Source organism: Dermacentor silvarum, chromosome 1, assembly GCF_013339745.2.
Source record: "Dermacentor silvarum isolate Dsil-2018 chromosome 1, BIME_Dsil_1.4, whole genome shotgun sequence".
NCBI classification, from domain to species: Eukaryota; Metazoa; Arthropoda; class Arachnida; order Ixodida; family Ixodidae; genus Dermacentor; species Dermacentor silvarum.
The window spans coordinates 257,463,217-257,480,864 of NC_051154.1; the positions used below are offsets into that span (position 1 = coordinate 257,463,217).

The following is a 17,648-nucleotide window of genomic DNA, read 5'->3' on the forward strand; positions in this document are numbered from 1 at the left end:
ATATGTAAAACAAACATGCTTGTAGTGACATGATTGCGTACCGTCACGTTTGTTGACGTACGGTGCGGTGAAGGATGGAGCCGTAGACGTTAAGGTTGGTAGATAACATATATTAGGATTAAGCACTCTATTATACACTATACAAACAGAACGACGCACACATAACACAGTAACTAAAGCACGTTTTACACATGCATGCTAAGTCCCTATGCTACAGGTTCTTGCTCGTGCTCACGTCCTCGTCGTCTTCAGCAGAAGGAGACCGTGACAGGACGGCTTTGTCGCTGAGCAAGACTTGCCGAGGCGCTGGGTGAGCAGTGGCAGCAGCTCGGACGTTCAGGAACGGCAGGAGATCAGAACGACCAGGAACAGCACTGGCCAGGAACAGTTGCGGGCAAGTAGTCGCCGCACTGGTCACAGACATCCGCAGGAGCGCGCCCGGTCAGGAGGCTGCCCAGCGGTTCACCCGGGCAGCACTCTCGAATCCTGGCTCTTCGAACGCCATGTCCAACCAGTCTCTGCTGCGCTTGTGCCTTCTACCTCTTCTTTTTTTTCTTCACCGCCGCCACCTCGTGCTCTCTCTTTTTTCCATGACGCACCGCACATGTAGTCAATGTCGTCGTCGTTTCACCACAATGCTGCTCTTCATTTCCCATCAGGCCTCTACTTCTGACTTCAACACTCACCTCAGTGTGAAGATGCAGACAATGGTGTGAGATTGATAGGCTTCCGAGAGATGCCCAACCTCACCTCTTGCAGAACACACAGAGAGTTTCAAACTGTCAATTTTCCCTCTCACTCTTTTTTCCCCTCTTACGCTAGCAAGTGTTTTCTATTACAACACCTACAAGTGCTACTATCAGATAACAGTTACACATAACAGTTAAACAGGAACCATGAGAGCCAAAGTTGCAGCTCTTACCTTTCTCCATGCTTAGCGAGTCGATGGCTCGGTAGCCAGCATTCACCAGACCAAAAGCCTTGCCTGCTTCGACAATGGCTGTATAAACAGGAACACACTGATGCTGATGGAATATGCAGCTCCCAACCCATTTCACCCACAAATGTCAAACGTATGGCTCGGACCTGAAACATACAAAGTGAACTTGATGCAAAATGGTATATTGAATTCAAAACAGAAACAATCCTCAAAAATGCCACATCTATAAAGCCTCCATTTAATGTTTAGTGTCAATGACAGCATCCATGACAGACAGTGCAAATGGAACAGATGAATGAAAAAGCATCATCTGTCTTGAATGTCAACACCTGCTGAGATAATATGACATCTGCTACAACAAAGTAAACAAAAACACACCATTTTTCTCTCTCTTTTTTTGAGAACTTCCAGCACTATAAATTTAAAAAATGACAGAAAAAAACTGTTTAGGTAGGTGACAATATTATATGTTTTGTTTAACATATTATCTCCATTGAAATAGTCTTCACCATGTAAGCTTTTGCATTTAATTAAATTTTCACATACATACCTTTTCTTTCACCTATAAACACAATAGTTTTGACGTCCATTGGTTGAATGAGAAAGACAAGGACTGGCTTACTTATCTGAGCTGAAATTACAAGGGCTGCATAGAAAGTAATGAAAAAGTGGGCACAATTTTTATTAATTGACAGAACGTTCAAACTCCACACATAACCAGAGCATCATTTCCTCTGTATAGTGATACTACCCACTTAGCATTCCACAAAGGTAATACAGTCTCCCCATTGTCAAACACAGCTGCCCAATTCAGTTTTAGGGAGGCTTAAGAAGAAGCAAATATGTACCAAGCATCATCTGAAGCAGTTATAAAATAAGAACTTGAATAAAATTTCAAGATATCTTTTAAATTTGCAGAATGTTCAAACACAGCAATGAGACATTTAAATGAACTTCATATTTCAATCAACTCTACAGCAAACACAGGTTGCCTATGTACAGCAGCAACAAGCTCAACATATCAGAGTGATACAAACTATAGTGTACTTGACTGATTGATTGATTGATAGATAGATTGATTGATTTATTGGAGTGAGTGAGTGGAGAATGCACAGTGCACAAATGTTTTTACAATCTATCCCCATTGGTATGTGGTCACTGTGGCTGGGAATTGGACCCGCAATCTTGTGTTCTGCAGCAGAACACCATAGCCAATGCCACCGTGGCCACCGTGACCAGGTGCTATAATGTTTCATGCACTATAGCACAAACCTACCAACTCGAGCAGCTTCAAAATCTCGTAGCCCACATCAAACAACCTTCATGTAGCGATTATAGACGAAGCACAGCAGTGGAGCCTCCCTGCTGACGTTGCACATGAGAGGGCACCACTCAAACATATCAAGGCTAATAATGAAGTTTGAGATATGTGGTGATGCCATGCTAGGTACAGTGCTGTATAGCCCCATAAATGTCACCTGAGTTTACTATGAAATGTGCACATTTCAGTTAATTTTACTTGTCGAATCTCAAAAATGAGAAGCAAAATATATTTAATGATTCAAACATCTGAGCCTTAAGTAACTAAGATGACACCAAACAATTTAAAGATGTACCCCTTGGTGATAACATTAAATTACCGAGTGAAAACATATTTCTTTACTTCTCATGCACCAGAAACCATTAGGTAGTATGTCAATTAGCACTAATTATTCGTATTCTTCCCGCATCATTTTAGGTCATGTGCACTACTGTGTACATCATGGCTCAAACAAATAAACTAGCCTCCTTGTTTGTATAAAAATTTACACACAAATTGGAAGCAATAGGAATATGTTTCCAGGGTAGAGAGAGGAAATAGTACCCATGCATGGGTAGCATTAAATATTGTATGACCCTGAATAGGTCAACCAAGATCAGATTTACAGCTGGCAACATAGGGTAATGAATAATGATTTGGGCGGTTTATAATGACCAGTTGTTTAGTCCACATTAGGATGTCTACTGTAGGTATTGCACTTTGTTAGCATCTTTCCTGTGGACCATTATCCGATTTTACATACAATTGTTCAGATCTAATGACACAAGTGTAAGGTGACAAGCAAAGCTTGCAGAAGAAAAAGGATACTGCAACTAAATGGTGCTATCGAGTCGAAAAGTACACATGCTATATATAGGCATGAAGCGCGGAAATTTATTTATTGATTGTTTTTGAAGTTGCATTTTTTCAGACTATCAGTGGCTGCTCTGTAATGCTACAGGAGCACTGAGTCAACTAGAAAAACTTCATTTGTAAAAATCTAATACGATAAAGATCAGAGATGACATGACATTTGGACATCCATCATGTAACAGCTCAATATTCAATCGTTTTGAAGGATTTCCTTGATAAAGTGTGACAAACATTTCACCAAGAGAGATGCAGTATTATATAGCGCATTTAATGATCACAGCAAAAAATACTTTCTATGCAAAAAAAAAAGAATACGTTTACACAAATGCCTAGGCTGTGAATGAGGGTAGAAAACAAAAAAGTTTGTTTGCAGAATGAATTTTTCGCACTGTGTGACGAATGATTTCACAATCATCTACGCGTATTGAAACCATGGCTGAAGGTGGGCACAACTGCTTCGGAAAGGTTGGTGTCAAAACTTCGAAGAGAGGATGGTGACACGCACTTTTCTAATAATGGTAAGATTGACAAAATCCTCCAACACCATGGTAAACATGTGTTCTCATATGGGTGCGCTCGTTCTATGAAGTAATTAAATCAATCATATGAAAAGCAAAAAAAAAAAAAAATAAAGAGAAAAGATGCATCGCCCCAATAATATAGAAAACAAAAAAAAATACTTCTGATGTTCTTTTGCAGCTATTCACTCGGAACTACTCTGCTGTACCATGTTTTATAAAGGGGCCATGACACGGTCATTCAACTATTCTCAGTTTATTATTGTAACTGAAAGTAGAGGGGCCAATATAGTTACATGCACATTATTAAACTGGGCTCTCGGCACACATATTAAGTTGAAATTTCAATTTGCAATCGCTGCCTCTAAGCCCCTACCCCTGACAGCGACTGCCATTTTGGCATGGATTGTGCGAGAATTCTGGAGCCACCACTGTGTCATATGCTCCGAAACAGTCCGAAACCACATCAAGCATCTTGCTGCGCATGCTCTGGCAGCCAGTGGCGCTGCAAGGGCATCGCCGTTGAATTGTGGTCACGATTCTTTCACTTGTGCAATAAAAGCAGCACAAACTAGAAAACGTCTGTAGAAACTATCTTGGGCTAACCAACCAGAGAAACATGCATAAATGAAGCTACGCATGGTGACCAGGACGTATTTCCAGCTCCTGCATTCACTTTTGGTGCTTGCCATGCACAAAAGCATGGCCTCTGAGATTGATTTCCGTTAGTCCGAGGGAGCCCTTGGCGGGGGGCGCGATTTAAGTTAGTGTTGCTAGACTGCTGTACGGCTCAACTGCAATATAAATTTATATAAAGATTTTCTACTCAAGCGAATGCGCTCAAATTTTGCCATCTTGCTGTGGTGACATGTACATTTTAACATGCAATGTCTAATTCAAGCTCAAAAATTTTGTGTCATGGATCCTTCAAGCTTTCAAAGTGCCTCAATGCAATGAGCCTGATTGTCCTTAAAAAGATACAACAATGGGATGCTTAAAATGGAACAGATGGCAGTTTATCCATGTTCTATCATCACTGTAACCAACTAATTTGGCTGCTAAATAATGTGACAAGATCAAATGCTCTTACCTTGTGCCCAGCAAAATTGATTACTTTGTTCGTGGAGAAGGGAAAAGAAGCATTTGATAGATCTGTGTCAGTGAGTGGTTGCAAGATTTCACGGCTGAAAGACATGAAAAAGAATTAAAAAAAAGGGCATACACATCAATTGCTTGTAAAGTAATAGAATATCTGATATACTGTAAGCCACATAATTTTGGTGAGGACTTAATGTTTGTGATTTTCGTGAATGGGCCTGCAGTTTGCAAAATATGGATCGAACAAATTTTTCACCAGGCAAAATGTTTCAGCAGTGCACCTGCATGGCCATCTCAAGACTTTTATATAGTGATATAATGATTCTGAAATTTCCACACAGTAAAAAATCTTAAAAAACAAGCTTGCAAAAAGAAATTATTTAAATTAATACAGTGACAAACAGAGATGGGCAAGTATAAACTTTTTTGAATACAAATCGAATACGAATAGTAAGCATCGAATATTGAATAGTCAAAAGCAGGCACATGTATCAACCAGTAGTAACATTTATTACGATATAACTAAGTACAAAACTTGTATTGATAGTGAAAAAGAAAGATAGCTAATTGTCATGTTCAATTAGGATCAGTTGTAAACACAAGGTCACTAGTTATTATTATAAAAGAGCTGCATGAATAGCCCCTCAGTATCTTTAGAGCCTGGTTGCAAACAAGATTTCCAAGAATGAATTATTGCTGCATGACTTTGGAGAACACTTAAAAAAAAGCAGTAATAAATGGTTGTTGAAAAAAAATCAGAAGTAGGGGAACAAGGAAAGAGAAAGCTGCGGAAGGACTTGTGTGCTGTAGATACATGTAAAAGGGCCCTTTGCAATGAAAACATCACTGGTTGTAGCATATAAGATAAAACTGCTAAATGGCATGAGTGCAATAAACACTAAATGAGAGAATACAAGCAAAAAATCACAGATTATCATACAGACGTTCGCCGTGAAATCGAAACTAGCATTGTCAAATTTGTTTTCGGCATTGCTTCGAAAACTTTTGTTGTTGTTTCACTTCTGACAATTTGCTATACTTTGCTTAGCAAACGGAGAAGAGTAACCCGACTTTAACAGTCAGTTGTTGCGATATATTTGGTTAGTTTCGATATTCGAAAATACCAAATAGTTCATATTTGAACACACATACGAATAGTTTGTGTGTAATATTCAATTCGTATTTGAAGTTTTGAATATTTACCCACCCCTAATATATCAACATGCTATGAACAGCCAAGAAACCTTATCCATCAACATCTGTGAACCTCAATGTCGTTTGATTAGTTTGCAAGGTGGCTATTAAACAAAAATGACATACTATAAAGCAACAGGTATACAGGATGCCTTATAAAACTTGCGTACATCTCTTAATCACATACTGCATGTGTTGTTCCCACTAGTGATATTTTGCAAGCAGGTGCATTTCTATTCATAATAATAAGCTAATTAGCATATTTATACAAGTAAAACCCAAATTCTTTTTCCATAACCACCAGGCTAAGAATGCACCTCACTTTCTTTTCAGAAGCACGCTTTGAATATAATGCAACATTATTTTCCCCCCAAATCTTGCATTTCAATATGCAACGTGCTCAACCAACAAACAACCAAGTTATGCAGAAAAGCCATATTCTCCAGTTTCATACCTAGCAGGCAATACTGCAGAAGCTAAGCAAGAAGTGCGGTCATAGATGTCTCACTCTGCGCATTTCACACTGCAATTCTATTTCATTGGTGATGCTTTCTACAGAACTACTACTTAATATATTACAGCTACAACTTGTGGACTTAAGGGCTTCATCAAATAATGTATTGTTTGTGGTGCTTGTATGCGACACCCTATGTTTTGGTTGTGAGTATAAGCAGTGCGCTGTGGCTGCTGGACACAACAAAAAAAAATGCCGCTCCCCTAGTTTGGTGGTAAATTGGTTCAGATCTGTTGTGCCTTCCATGTAATAATTGCATTATGTTTTGCAACATAAGAGTGTGAGACTTACATCTGGCGTAGCATGCACTTGATAGGGCAGCATATTAGCTTGGGATAACATATACGCATGCATGTGCATGGGTGTGGGCGTGCACACACGCATGCACGCACGCATGCACACACGCACCATATAATAAAGGGGCAAGAGATTTCTGTAAGCAAACCATATCAGGCCATCACCCTGTCCAATGTGTGCTAATACGGGATCATGCAACGATTCTATTTCAATTTTTGTGCTTCTTCAGTGGTATGAGTGGTACTTAGCCCACATTATCACCGGGATCAGCCAGCCATGAACGGTTGATGATAAGGAAACAGAATCAAGCAAAAGGAACCCTTGCATTATACCGGCCCTAATTTCTGTATTCCATCTTTACATAGTGGACAATGCTATCAAAGCTAGAGAGACTTCTCTCATAGCTCATATTCATGACTAAAAAATAGTCAAAATAGATGAAGGACAAGAGAAGGGAAACAAAGTGTCTGCAGTCATCGAGTGAGATGTGTTCATGTTTGCCTCTGTGCGTGTGACACCATGCTTGTTAATTAAGTTAGTAGGCGAATGTTCACCGCAGTTTATACAGTCGATAAAACTATTAACCTTACTTTGTATAGATGTCTGATAATTTGCAATCGCAATCAATGCTTCGCCTTTCGGGTGAAACTGCAACAGTTTTCTTTATGGCATTGCACAAGTTGTGTTGTGACATCCGGCAAATGAGAGGTGTAAAGCAGCAGAGGTCTAACTGGAAGTTTCTCCAATTGTGCAAGCAGGCAAAGTCCAAATTCTGAAGGAGACTGCAAAATTTAAGACTGTTTATGCTACACTGACATATGACTAACTAGTACCTTCATTTCAGAATAATTTCCAAGTAATGCTCCTCTTTCATTTTTATTGTTAGTGCAGAGTTCAATAAAAAACTAGAAGGTTTAACAGTAGAGCAGTTAAGAAGGGAACAGAGAAAAAATACGAAGGAACTGCAAGGTCATAACAAAAGAGAAAAGAAGAAAATAAATGTAATACATAAGCTGGATAGCAGGAACTTCAACAAACCCATAACAACAAATAGTTGTGGTGATTCAGAAAGTCAGCGAGATGTGCATTATGTCTAGCTTTCCTGGATAAGTTAGTAGCAGAGTGTGTAGACCTCAAACATAAAATTAAAATCAAGAGATATGTGGGTGAAGAGGGAGGCTCAGTGCCAATGGGAAAGGGGGGCAGGACAGTGCGATTCTCCTCTTCTACTTCGGCCACAGCTGTGCATAGCATTGCTGAGCGCGGCCACACACACCCTATCTTGGAATTAACTAGGCATATGAGAACACAGCACACACAAAGCCATTAGCTATTTCGGGTATCCTGTGCACCTGCCAATGAGTTTATGTGAACTGATAAAGAAATTTCTGTTACAAGAGAAAGTGCCAGACACATTCTTATATAAGAATACATTAATTATTTATAATAATACTGAAGCAAGGTAACACCTAATACAGGTGTCCCAAGGTGCACTTTTGATCAGTTAGGAATTTCGATGGACCAATTTCAAGGGAGCATTCTGAGAAGCAGAAATTTAAAGAATAAGTTGTGATTTTTACTAAAAGTACTGAGAGTAAAAAAAAATATAAAATACTATACATAATATATACTTTGCTCTTCGTTTCCAACTTCTTTTTGGGTTAGAAAAAAACTAAAATATAGTATGCAAACTTGGTGGCATAAATATTAGTCATAGTCACCCACAGTCATATTAGTCACCCATGTTATGCAGGGAAGCCTTGGCTTCGTAAATGGGAAAACGGTATGATGTATGTGCCTACTAAGCAAGAGCCTGGTTCCTTTATTTCTGCATTCTTTAGGCTCTACAGTGTTGCATGAAGATACTGTACTGGGGCTGTACAGTGTTGCATAATATTGTACAGTAATAAATGAGGACATTTGCACAGGCGGTGTTCAAAAAGCAAGAGATCAGACTGCTAGCCAAGCTCGTATGGAAAGTAGGGTAGTTGTACATATGCTGCTGAAATGCTAATGAATAAAAGCAACCCACTCCATGAAACAAGTTGTATTTGATATTAGTTGAAAACAATAATAAAAACAACAGGCACTCCTAAGGATGTGCTTAGACGGAGTGGAAAATTTGACAGCCTGACAGAAGCTCGTGTGTCTTCACTGTAGTTGTCATTTCAAAGTTACAAAGCCAAGTCGACAAAGTTGAAATTTCACTTTGTTTGATCGAGGAAGTAAGTGCTAGGAGCACTGGAGGCCAGTTTTGTCGATACCTTCTGTCAGATATTTTTTTTATGGCTTCCCGATGTGCTGAACATTGCCAAATCTGATAACTAGTTAAAGTACAGTCTTCATTCCATATGGCGTATGGCGTTTCTGGGGGAATATTTCCCATGACAATGTTTAACATTGTCATAACAGATTTGCCCCTTCCTGGGTGAATTTGTATATTCTTCTGAAAAAATTACACAAGCTTTTGTTTAGGCTAGACATGCCTAAACAAACCTCATTTTTCTAAAGAAATGCTTGGTTGCATTTCCTAAACTAATGTCGCATATCATATATGATACAGCATGCAGTTAGGGGTATATTTTAAGGACATGCAGAAAGACATTTGATTTGCAAAGTCTTGCAAAAAATATCAGAACCCTTAAAAAATGGAATGCATTTCTTGCAGCTTCAGCTAGTACAATTTTCTTAAAATTTTATGACATAATGCTTGACTGACTAATTGATAGCTTCAATATCAAGGTCAGGTCATTTATAGACATGTCAATTTTTGCTTTGCATAGTCTTTAGGAGTTTGACGTAAGCGAAAATATGCTTCATCTTGCTCAGAGAGTTTTATGTTGCTGCTATTCTTATTAGCTCTTGCAACACAGCAGGCTTCATACTATCTTTACTATAATCACTCCTAGCATTTTAATTTTGGACGTAATCTTCACAAATAATGGTGCTAAAAAGAGTACAGCCCATACAAACATTATAATATTGACACCAAATGTGCACTTTCACAAGGACACAATTATCTGCTCTCCTCCAAAAACAACCCATAACTACATGCTGTATCATATGTGACACAGCAATTAATGCTTGCCACACTGAGCCACCCTAAAGTATTTCTCATTCAAAACATTACAGTAGGCTGAAAAACAGCTAACAAACACCCTGGTATTTTCTATGTGCCAGTTTGAAGAGAAAAAATTGCAAAAATAACCTGTTTATTTCCGTGCTTCCTTCACCTTATGTGACGAGCTGCCCATACATTTTTTTTCACTAATAGCAACTCAAAAGTTATTTCCAGTGCCACTGTCGCTATGTATTTCATTACTAGAGAGGACACAGAATTCGAGAGAACATGGATTCCAAGCAAATATGTTAGGTAATTTTCCTTTCGATTCTATTATGCTTGAAGAAGCTGTTCTATGTGCATCATATATGATGATACACCATGCGGTAAGGGGTTAACAATGTGTCGAAAAGCTGTCAATAAAATTAATTCATTTTCATTGGCCTGGTAAGGAAAGAGTAAACCCCTCTCAACAAAGCACTGAACTTTGGCGGAGTGCTATTAAACCAGCACAGATGATCACCAAAAGTACCTACTTGTTAAATGTACAATGGATAAAAACATTTGGACATCAGAGCCCACAATATGGTACACAAAACTGCCCTGTATGGAACTGTGCTGTAAAGTACAGTGTGCGCAACATGGTAGGAAGGAAGCAAAGACACGAACCTTTTTGGACCTTGTATGCTGAGCATCCCCATCATTTCAGACTCATCCGCAACAGAAACGTTGAACTTGTGATCTTGTACAACAGAGCGAATGTGAGCAAGGCAGTGGTTAGCACTCGCTCCAGCAGCTGCCACATAAAATCCATCACCTTCAAATGAAAAAGGTAAAAATATTTTAAATTAACAGAAACAATGCATGCTTTGAAATGTTTACAAATGCTTCCAGGATGTGACAAATGCACAAAAACAACTATTTCAAGGTATGTAAAGAGACTAAAGTGAATGATTTCACTGTTTGAACCTACATGCAACACAAATTTATTTCAATGATTTGAAATTTGTTATTGCCACTAAAATAAACATTATACATTTATGTTTCATCTCATTTGGGACTGCAAAACCCACGATACGGCACACCTTTGGCAGAAAGAGACCACTGGCAACGAGGAGTGGATTCGACCAGTGGGTGGTCTAGAACAGGGGTTCCCAAACTTTCCGGCCTTGGGGAACACCACCTGCTTTCCCAGAGTCGAGCATTGGGAAATGGAACTGTAAAATGTGCGGTGCCCCACAAGCGCCGCATCCTGTGGGTGTGAGGGAAAGCGTGCGAGGGTGAGCTGAGAAGAATGGTGGCATTATGCATGCAGTCTTTTCGTGCCCAATGTTGGAGGTCACGTGATCAAGCGTGCGCAAGAGGGGGGGGAGGAGGTTTGGAGGCTGAGCGTGCAGTAACGCCATCAAGCGCGCACTAGGGGGGCAAGTGAGCATGCGTCACCTCTAGCGTGGCTGTTGCACATGGTGCGGATGAGCGTATATGCGACCGATGCGCACTATTTTAGAGGAAATCTGTGGCAGGTGCAAAAGTTGGCGAGCTGAGATGGCTGGCGGCTTCACGAGCACTGACTTCCCGCACACCTAGTGTTGGAGGTCACGTAATCTCAAGTTCCGGAGACGTGTTGAAGAAAGAGGCAGCACGAAGAGGAATTCGTTCACCGCTATTGCTGCTCTTCATCATGCCAGCGTTCTGACAGCGAGTGTTTGTGGTCATTGAGCGAGATCAGTTCATGTTTGCCTATGTGTACGTGGCACCATATGTTTGCTAACTTAATTAGTAAGTGAATGTTTATTGCAATTTATATGGCTGATAAAAATACAAACCTTGCTTTGTGTAGCTGTCTAATACTTCGCTATCGCTATCAACACGTGGCCTTTCAGGCAAAACTGCGACTTTTGTATCAATGAATGAATACACAGTGTTCTGTCCCCTTGCACTATAGTGGCCAAAGATGGCAGCATATGCCTCTAATATTTAGGGCTCATGATCCCACTTGAATTGAAACCATTGCTTAGCATGAACAGTGTAACACTTCAGGATGTATTATTTTAAACACCATTGTTTCAAGTGCCATGTTTAGTCGCTTCTCTACATAACCTAACAAATATATAAATGGCAAGAAAACAAGTCAGTTTGTGAAGAGGCAGAAAAACTGTACTAATGCTGCAGATCTGCTACCTTTAGAGGGCACTATGAAGTTGCAACTGTGTTGATTCAACATGCTCTCAGATGTGATCAGAGGAGCTGATGCTGCTGACAAGAGTGAACAGTCACATGTCAGAGGAAGTGGGCAAAAAAGACGTAAAGGTCTGTGGGACTGATGAGGTTTAACATCCAAAAGCAGCACAGGGGCCTTGAGAAACAACATAGTGGGAGGGTCTGGATTATTTTCAACCACCTGGAACTCTTCAATATTCACTCAAACCTTAGTACATAAGTATTTTTGTAGGCCGTCCTCATCAGAATGCAGCCGCCACAATTTCTAGCTGAACCTACAGCCTCGGACTATGCAGCATAACATTTTAGCCATGGAGCCACCACACCAAGTATAGAAAACAGTTAATGGTAAAAGTGTGTCGACGAGCCAAGTTCAGCCTTTTGAATACATGTAAGAGGTTAAAGAGGCCAAAGTTGAAGATCCAGTTTCACCTCCCTTCTCAGTTTCAGCAAAGGGCAACCAGCACGCACCCTGTTTAGACTTAGGAATTTATCTTTCACAAATTTATATGGAAATACCCAGAATGGCATAAGCAACACCTTGAAGGCTCGACCAGCCACGCATGCAATGCTGCACCTTTTTAGTTCATTTCTTGTTATTATGCACTTAGGAACATCCCATTAAGGAAACCGATCAATAATAGCTTTCACTTTTATTGACACAACAGAAAGCACCTCAATGCAACAGAAGTAATGAAAGATGACAATCAAATGAAACATAGGGAGAGGGTACAAGTATGTTTCAGGGTCTTTAAAAATGTTACATAAACATAGACACTAAAGATGATGGGAACCTGAATGGCACAAGACACGTTCAAGGAGGTAGATAGCTGAGAGATAGGACTACTGCAATGTAGACATGTCCTCTCACACCAAAGTGGGTATTGCCTTTTCTTGTGCTTTTTTAATCTCTATGGTTAGTTTACTATGAAAAGCATCACCAATGTGAGCTAGAGCATCCACAAATAAGCCTCGTGTGTTCAACATGTGCGCCAAGACTGCCAGACTATGCAAGATCTGGCACGCTGCAACCATCATGAGCCGCACTACTTCGGCAGCAAAAGGTTTTGCTGCAAAAAAATTACCATGTAGGAAACTGAAAATAGCTTGCTTAGATTATGTTGGTACCACATGAGCCATGGAATGTCAATTAAATGAACTATTTCTGGTTGGTTGTTCACACAGAATTACATTGCAGAATAACTTTTCTCAGTGGGGCCAGGTTACTGTCAAACACAACGTTCTTAGACATACAGTATAGACCACTTATAACGTAACCGCTATAGTGCAGGACCGGATATAATTAAAGGAAAACTGAGACATCCACCCAAATGTAGCAATTTGCTACAATGGAAACCCAACCGGGTTCCTCGAAAGAAAGCCTCGCAGTTGAAGAAAAATTCGTCCTGGTTCGGGACTCGAACCCTGGATATAGTACGGTCTTTTCAGACTCCCGTTAATTTTCCCATAGTACTCCACGTACACGCATACCGCTTACAGTGCAGCCACGTGAGACGAAATACCGGTTATAATGCGGCTTCCGCGGGAAAATCTCGCCGACAAGGGCGGTAGCGAGCACGCTTCTCAACGAGGTGTGCCCACCAATGGGAGAGATCAACGAGGGCGATGCGGAGGTGGAGCATGAGTCCAAGGGCGATAAAATCGTCGCCACGCGCCATATGTGCGAGTGAAAGTGCGCGGGAGACGCGCACCTTCACGGAGAGCCAACGCACAGCGGAGAGCAAATGCGACTTCCATCGCGCGAAAGGCCATAGGGGTATGGGAGGGAGAGAGAGGGGGCGATGCTGTGCTGCAGCACCAAATGCCTATTTTGCAACCGGGCGCAAGGGGAACTGGCGACGCAATCTCCCACGCGAAAGTTGCGCGCACTGTATCTTGAAAGCGATCTCCCCACGGCTCTGACCTTTGTATGCGCTGTGCCTACGCCGCCCAGTTTCCGTTAAAGCGATAGACCGCACGAACCTTCGCTCGCTGCGGCGGCCACGCCCGCGTTTTGACAGTGGTTGTCTGCGGTCATCGAGTCTATTCATGTTTGCTTGTGCGAGCTGACACCACGCTTCTTAATTCAGTTAGTAAGCGAATGTGTCCAAGTTTTCGCAGCCGATAAAACAACTATCCCTACTCCGAATAGCTCTCTACTAATTTGCTATCGCAATTGATGCTTCGCCTTTGGGGTGAAACTGAGACATTTTTTTTATTATTACTTTGTCTGCTTCATGCAAAGATCGCGGGTACTTGGACATTAACCTTTCAACGTTCGTATATTTAAACGGATGTAAAACTCCCAGTCGCACGCTTTGATTCTCGGATACGCGCTACTGCTTGGTCTACATGTTTTGCATACATGCAGGGCTTGAAAATCGTTATTTTGGTTATAGTGCTGTACCGCTTATAGTGCAGATATTCACGACTCCGGCGACTTACGTTATAAGCAGTCTACACTGTACTTCAGTTTCACAGCTCCGCCCGGGAGGTGCCCGAAGTGGTGGTCGCACGAACTAATGGCGCTGCAATCGCATCTTTCGTGACTTTAGCTGCTTCTGGTTTTGCTTCTGCTTTCAGTTCTGTATTCATTTCGGAGGTGGTGCTTCGTCTGTCGCTACTGTCTTGTTGCTGGCATTGTGTGATGTCTGGTGGTATTGGTGAAAAGTTTTTCGCAGAAGCGTTTTGACATCTCATAACAGGAAGAAGTTTCTTAAGCGGTCCTGCTTTGCCCACGGCTGCTCAAGTAGCCAGATGCATAGTTACGCTGGTTCTTTTTTACCGCCACGACCATAGGCAATTTTATAGGTGGAAACACATGCTACGCCAAAAAGTATAATGCCTCACAGATAAGTTCGAAGTGTGTAACCATCATGTTGAGGATGACCATCAATATTTTTAAACATTATTTTTGAAAACAAAGATATATTGATTCCTTGCGAAAAATATGAATGCTGGTTCCCAGTGCGATTGCATGACTTAATTTTTCCTGGTCTTCATGACCACATCTCGAAGCCAAGAAATGTGATGCATAAGTAGAGTTCACCAAGAGAAGGAGCTCGAGTGTTGGCAGGGCCTTCAGGGGAAGCTTTCAGTGATGCACTACAGGTTCAAGCCAATTGTGCTTGGAATATTGTTGTGCTTGCCTTCCAAATATGCGCTACTAACTGTGTTCAACCAGCTCACAACCATGACTTTGCCTTGTGTACTCTGAAAGCTTGAATTTATTGAGGGCGACACCACACAGGAGCAATATGTGGATCATTTTACATGAGGCAACTCGTAGGCAGGAGTCTTTTGAGTTATGGAAACTGTTGTCCTTGAAGAGTATCGCGCCTAATTTGCTGCAAGAAATGCTACAACAAAATCCACAAAAGGCAATTTCTAGCGACTATACTACCCTCAAAAGCATAATTGAAATCATCTTTGGAGAAGCAGACGTCTTTACAATTAGGCACGGGTGTGCATAACATCAAGCCAAAGTAAAACGGCGACATATAAGAACATATGTGCACCACAAAGAGTGTAATACATAGTACTTACAAAAGTGTGTGAACGTTTTCTCCATCTGCAGAGGCAACTTAATTCGTTCGAGCAAGCCTCCGAACACAACCCTCAAGCGAGTACACAAGAAACATGTATGGGCAATATGATGAAGAAAAAATTATGGTTGATTCCTCTTTCATTGAAATCGGTAGAACATGAAAGTGAAGCGTGGCTTCACAGAAGCTGTTGCACATTTGCTTTATGAACTCACGGTCCCCTGCATCGAAAGGCACACAATTTGTGGGCCGGCGACCGTGTTGCAGGTTTGCTTGGCACACAGCGTCCTGTTGGCGAGAGGCGTCCAGCTGACGAGTTGCTTCGGTGACGGTACAAGCATTTTGGTCCGACTCTGTAGTGTCTTGGGCAACCAGTTGAGTTGCGACGTGCTCAGTTTCAGGAATGCGAGTGGCAGAGTTCGTAGCATGCGCCGCGAAGGCGCGCAGGCGTTCTGCTTCATGCTGGCGTCTCTCTCACCAGACCAAAGTGAGATTCGCTCATCGACGCCTATGCCTTTCTGCGCCGCTTAGCAAAGCAGTTTTCTTAGTTGGTGCCATCGCAAGCGAAGCAGTAGCAGGCGTGTAAACACTGCTGATGCATGTTGAAGCTGCACTCCGCAGGCGACGAGGTACCACAGGCTAATCCGACGCGAAAGACAAACCATGTGCAGAAAGTGCCAACCATGGTGGTGCTGCTGTGCCTGGAGGTCCTTCGGGTCAAAGAATGCCTCACCTACAAGCATGAAGCTGTGGAGTGCTGCTCGCGCTTCATCGTTTCTCAAGGTCAGGGAGCGTCACCGTTACCTGGGACTAATGGACGAGCAATTAGACTCCAGGCTGCAATGAGAAATCGGCCTCCTGCATCGCTAAAACGGCAACATCACTCTTAGTGTGTTTCTTTGCAGCACCGGCACCCACCCGGACTATGACGGGGCTCCGCATTAGCTTCCGTAAAAAGCTAGTCTCCTGATTGACAAGCTGACCATCACGGAGAGGTCACTAATTCTTCCAAGGTGCCAACGTCAAGCATTCCCGTGGGAACAGCTTCGACGTTTGGTTCCCAAAATGCCACCCGTTGCCCGGTATGTGGGGGCGATCGAGCAACATTGGAGGCGGAGCCCAACAGAACGGCGCCATACCCGCTTGCAGTACCCCAGATTTTGCCTGTCAACTTAATGATGTACTCTGCAAACTCTCTTCTCAGTACCCCAAAGCTGACCTTCTACTTTTTGGTGACTTTAACTTTCCAAATATTGATTGGCACAATTTAGCTTGCTCTTTACTAAACCAGACAGAAGCATAAAAATTTCTTATGTTTGTTTAATTTTAACCTTGCTCAACTTGCATCCGAACCAATGTACGTCACACAAGACACACTTAACGTATTAAATCTAATACTAACAAGTCAACCAGACAGCTTGTTGTCAATTATATATTTCAAGGAAACTAGCGACCATAAGGTTATTCATGCTTCTTTTCACTTTGCGTCAGTTACACACCAGACAGTTAAAAAAACAATACATCTTTTTAACAAAGGCTAATGCCAAGCGTAAAATCTTGGTTACTAAAACCTCAGTTCTAACTGATTCCCCTCATTCGAGGCATCCTTTAATAAACACACTATCCTTACAAACTGACAAGTTTAAAGAAAAAATAAATGATTATCGTAAAATTCCGAGCAAGCGCCCCCACCCGTGCAAGAGCCCCCCCCTATAACTTCACTGCTAAATTCAAATTTCCGCGCCGTTCTGGGAAAGCACCCCGAACCCTCCCGCTCCACACCAAGACTGGCCTGCCACATCCAGTCCACGAAAATAATGGCAAATTCGGCAAATTGCACCGGTGTGCATCGGGGTGCCCTGATGAGCCATTTCATCGAATCAAGGTCGCACCCGGGCGCCCGAGTGGGCACACGTGTGCATCAGGGCAAACTGCGGCTGGCAGTCTGTAGTTCACGGACCACCGGCCGACGGCGAGATCTTCCTCTCACATGGCACAGAGGAGTTCCCTGCGGCACAGCGATGTGACCACTCGGCGACAAAGGAGTGGTCGCGGCTACGCTCTGGCGTCGCCGGCAGCTTCACCGCT

The 17,648-nt window shown here is 42.0% G+C and overlaps 1 protein-coding gene across 1 annotated transcript in view; it reads right to left on the reverse strand.

Annotated features, from left to right (window-relative positions):
- Positions 1–274: 274 nt before the first annotated feature.
- The window catches only part of LOC119437074 (sarcosine dehydrogenase, mitochondrial-like), an 89,809-nt gene continuing 72,435 nt past the window's right edge, over positions 275–17,648 (reverse strand). Inside the window, 4 exon segments of the mRNA XM_037704145.2 lie at positions 275–1,019; positions 1,021–1,086; positions 4,722–4,815; positions 10,465–10,612. Coding sequence (XP_037560073.1) covers positions 819–1,019; positions 1,021–1,086; positions 4,722–4,815; positions 10,465–10,612 — 509 coding nt within the window. The 3' untranslated portion in view covers positions 275–818.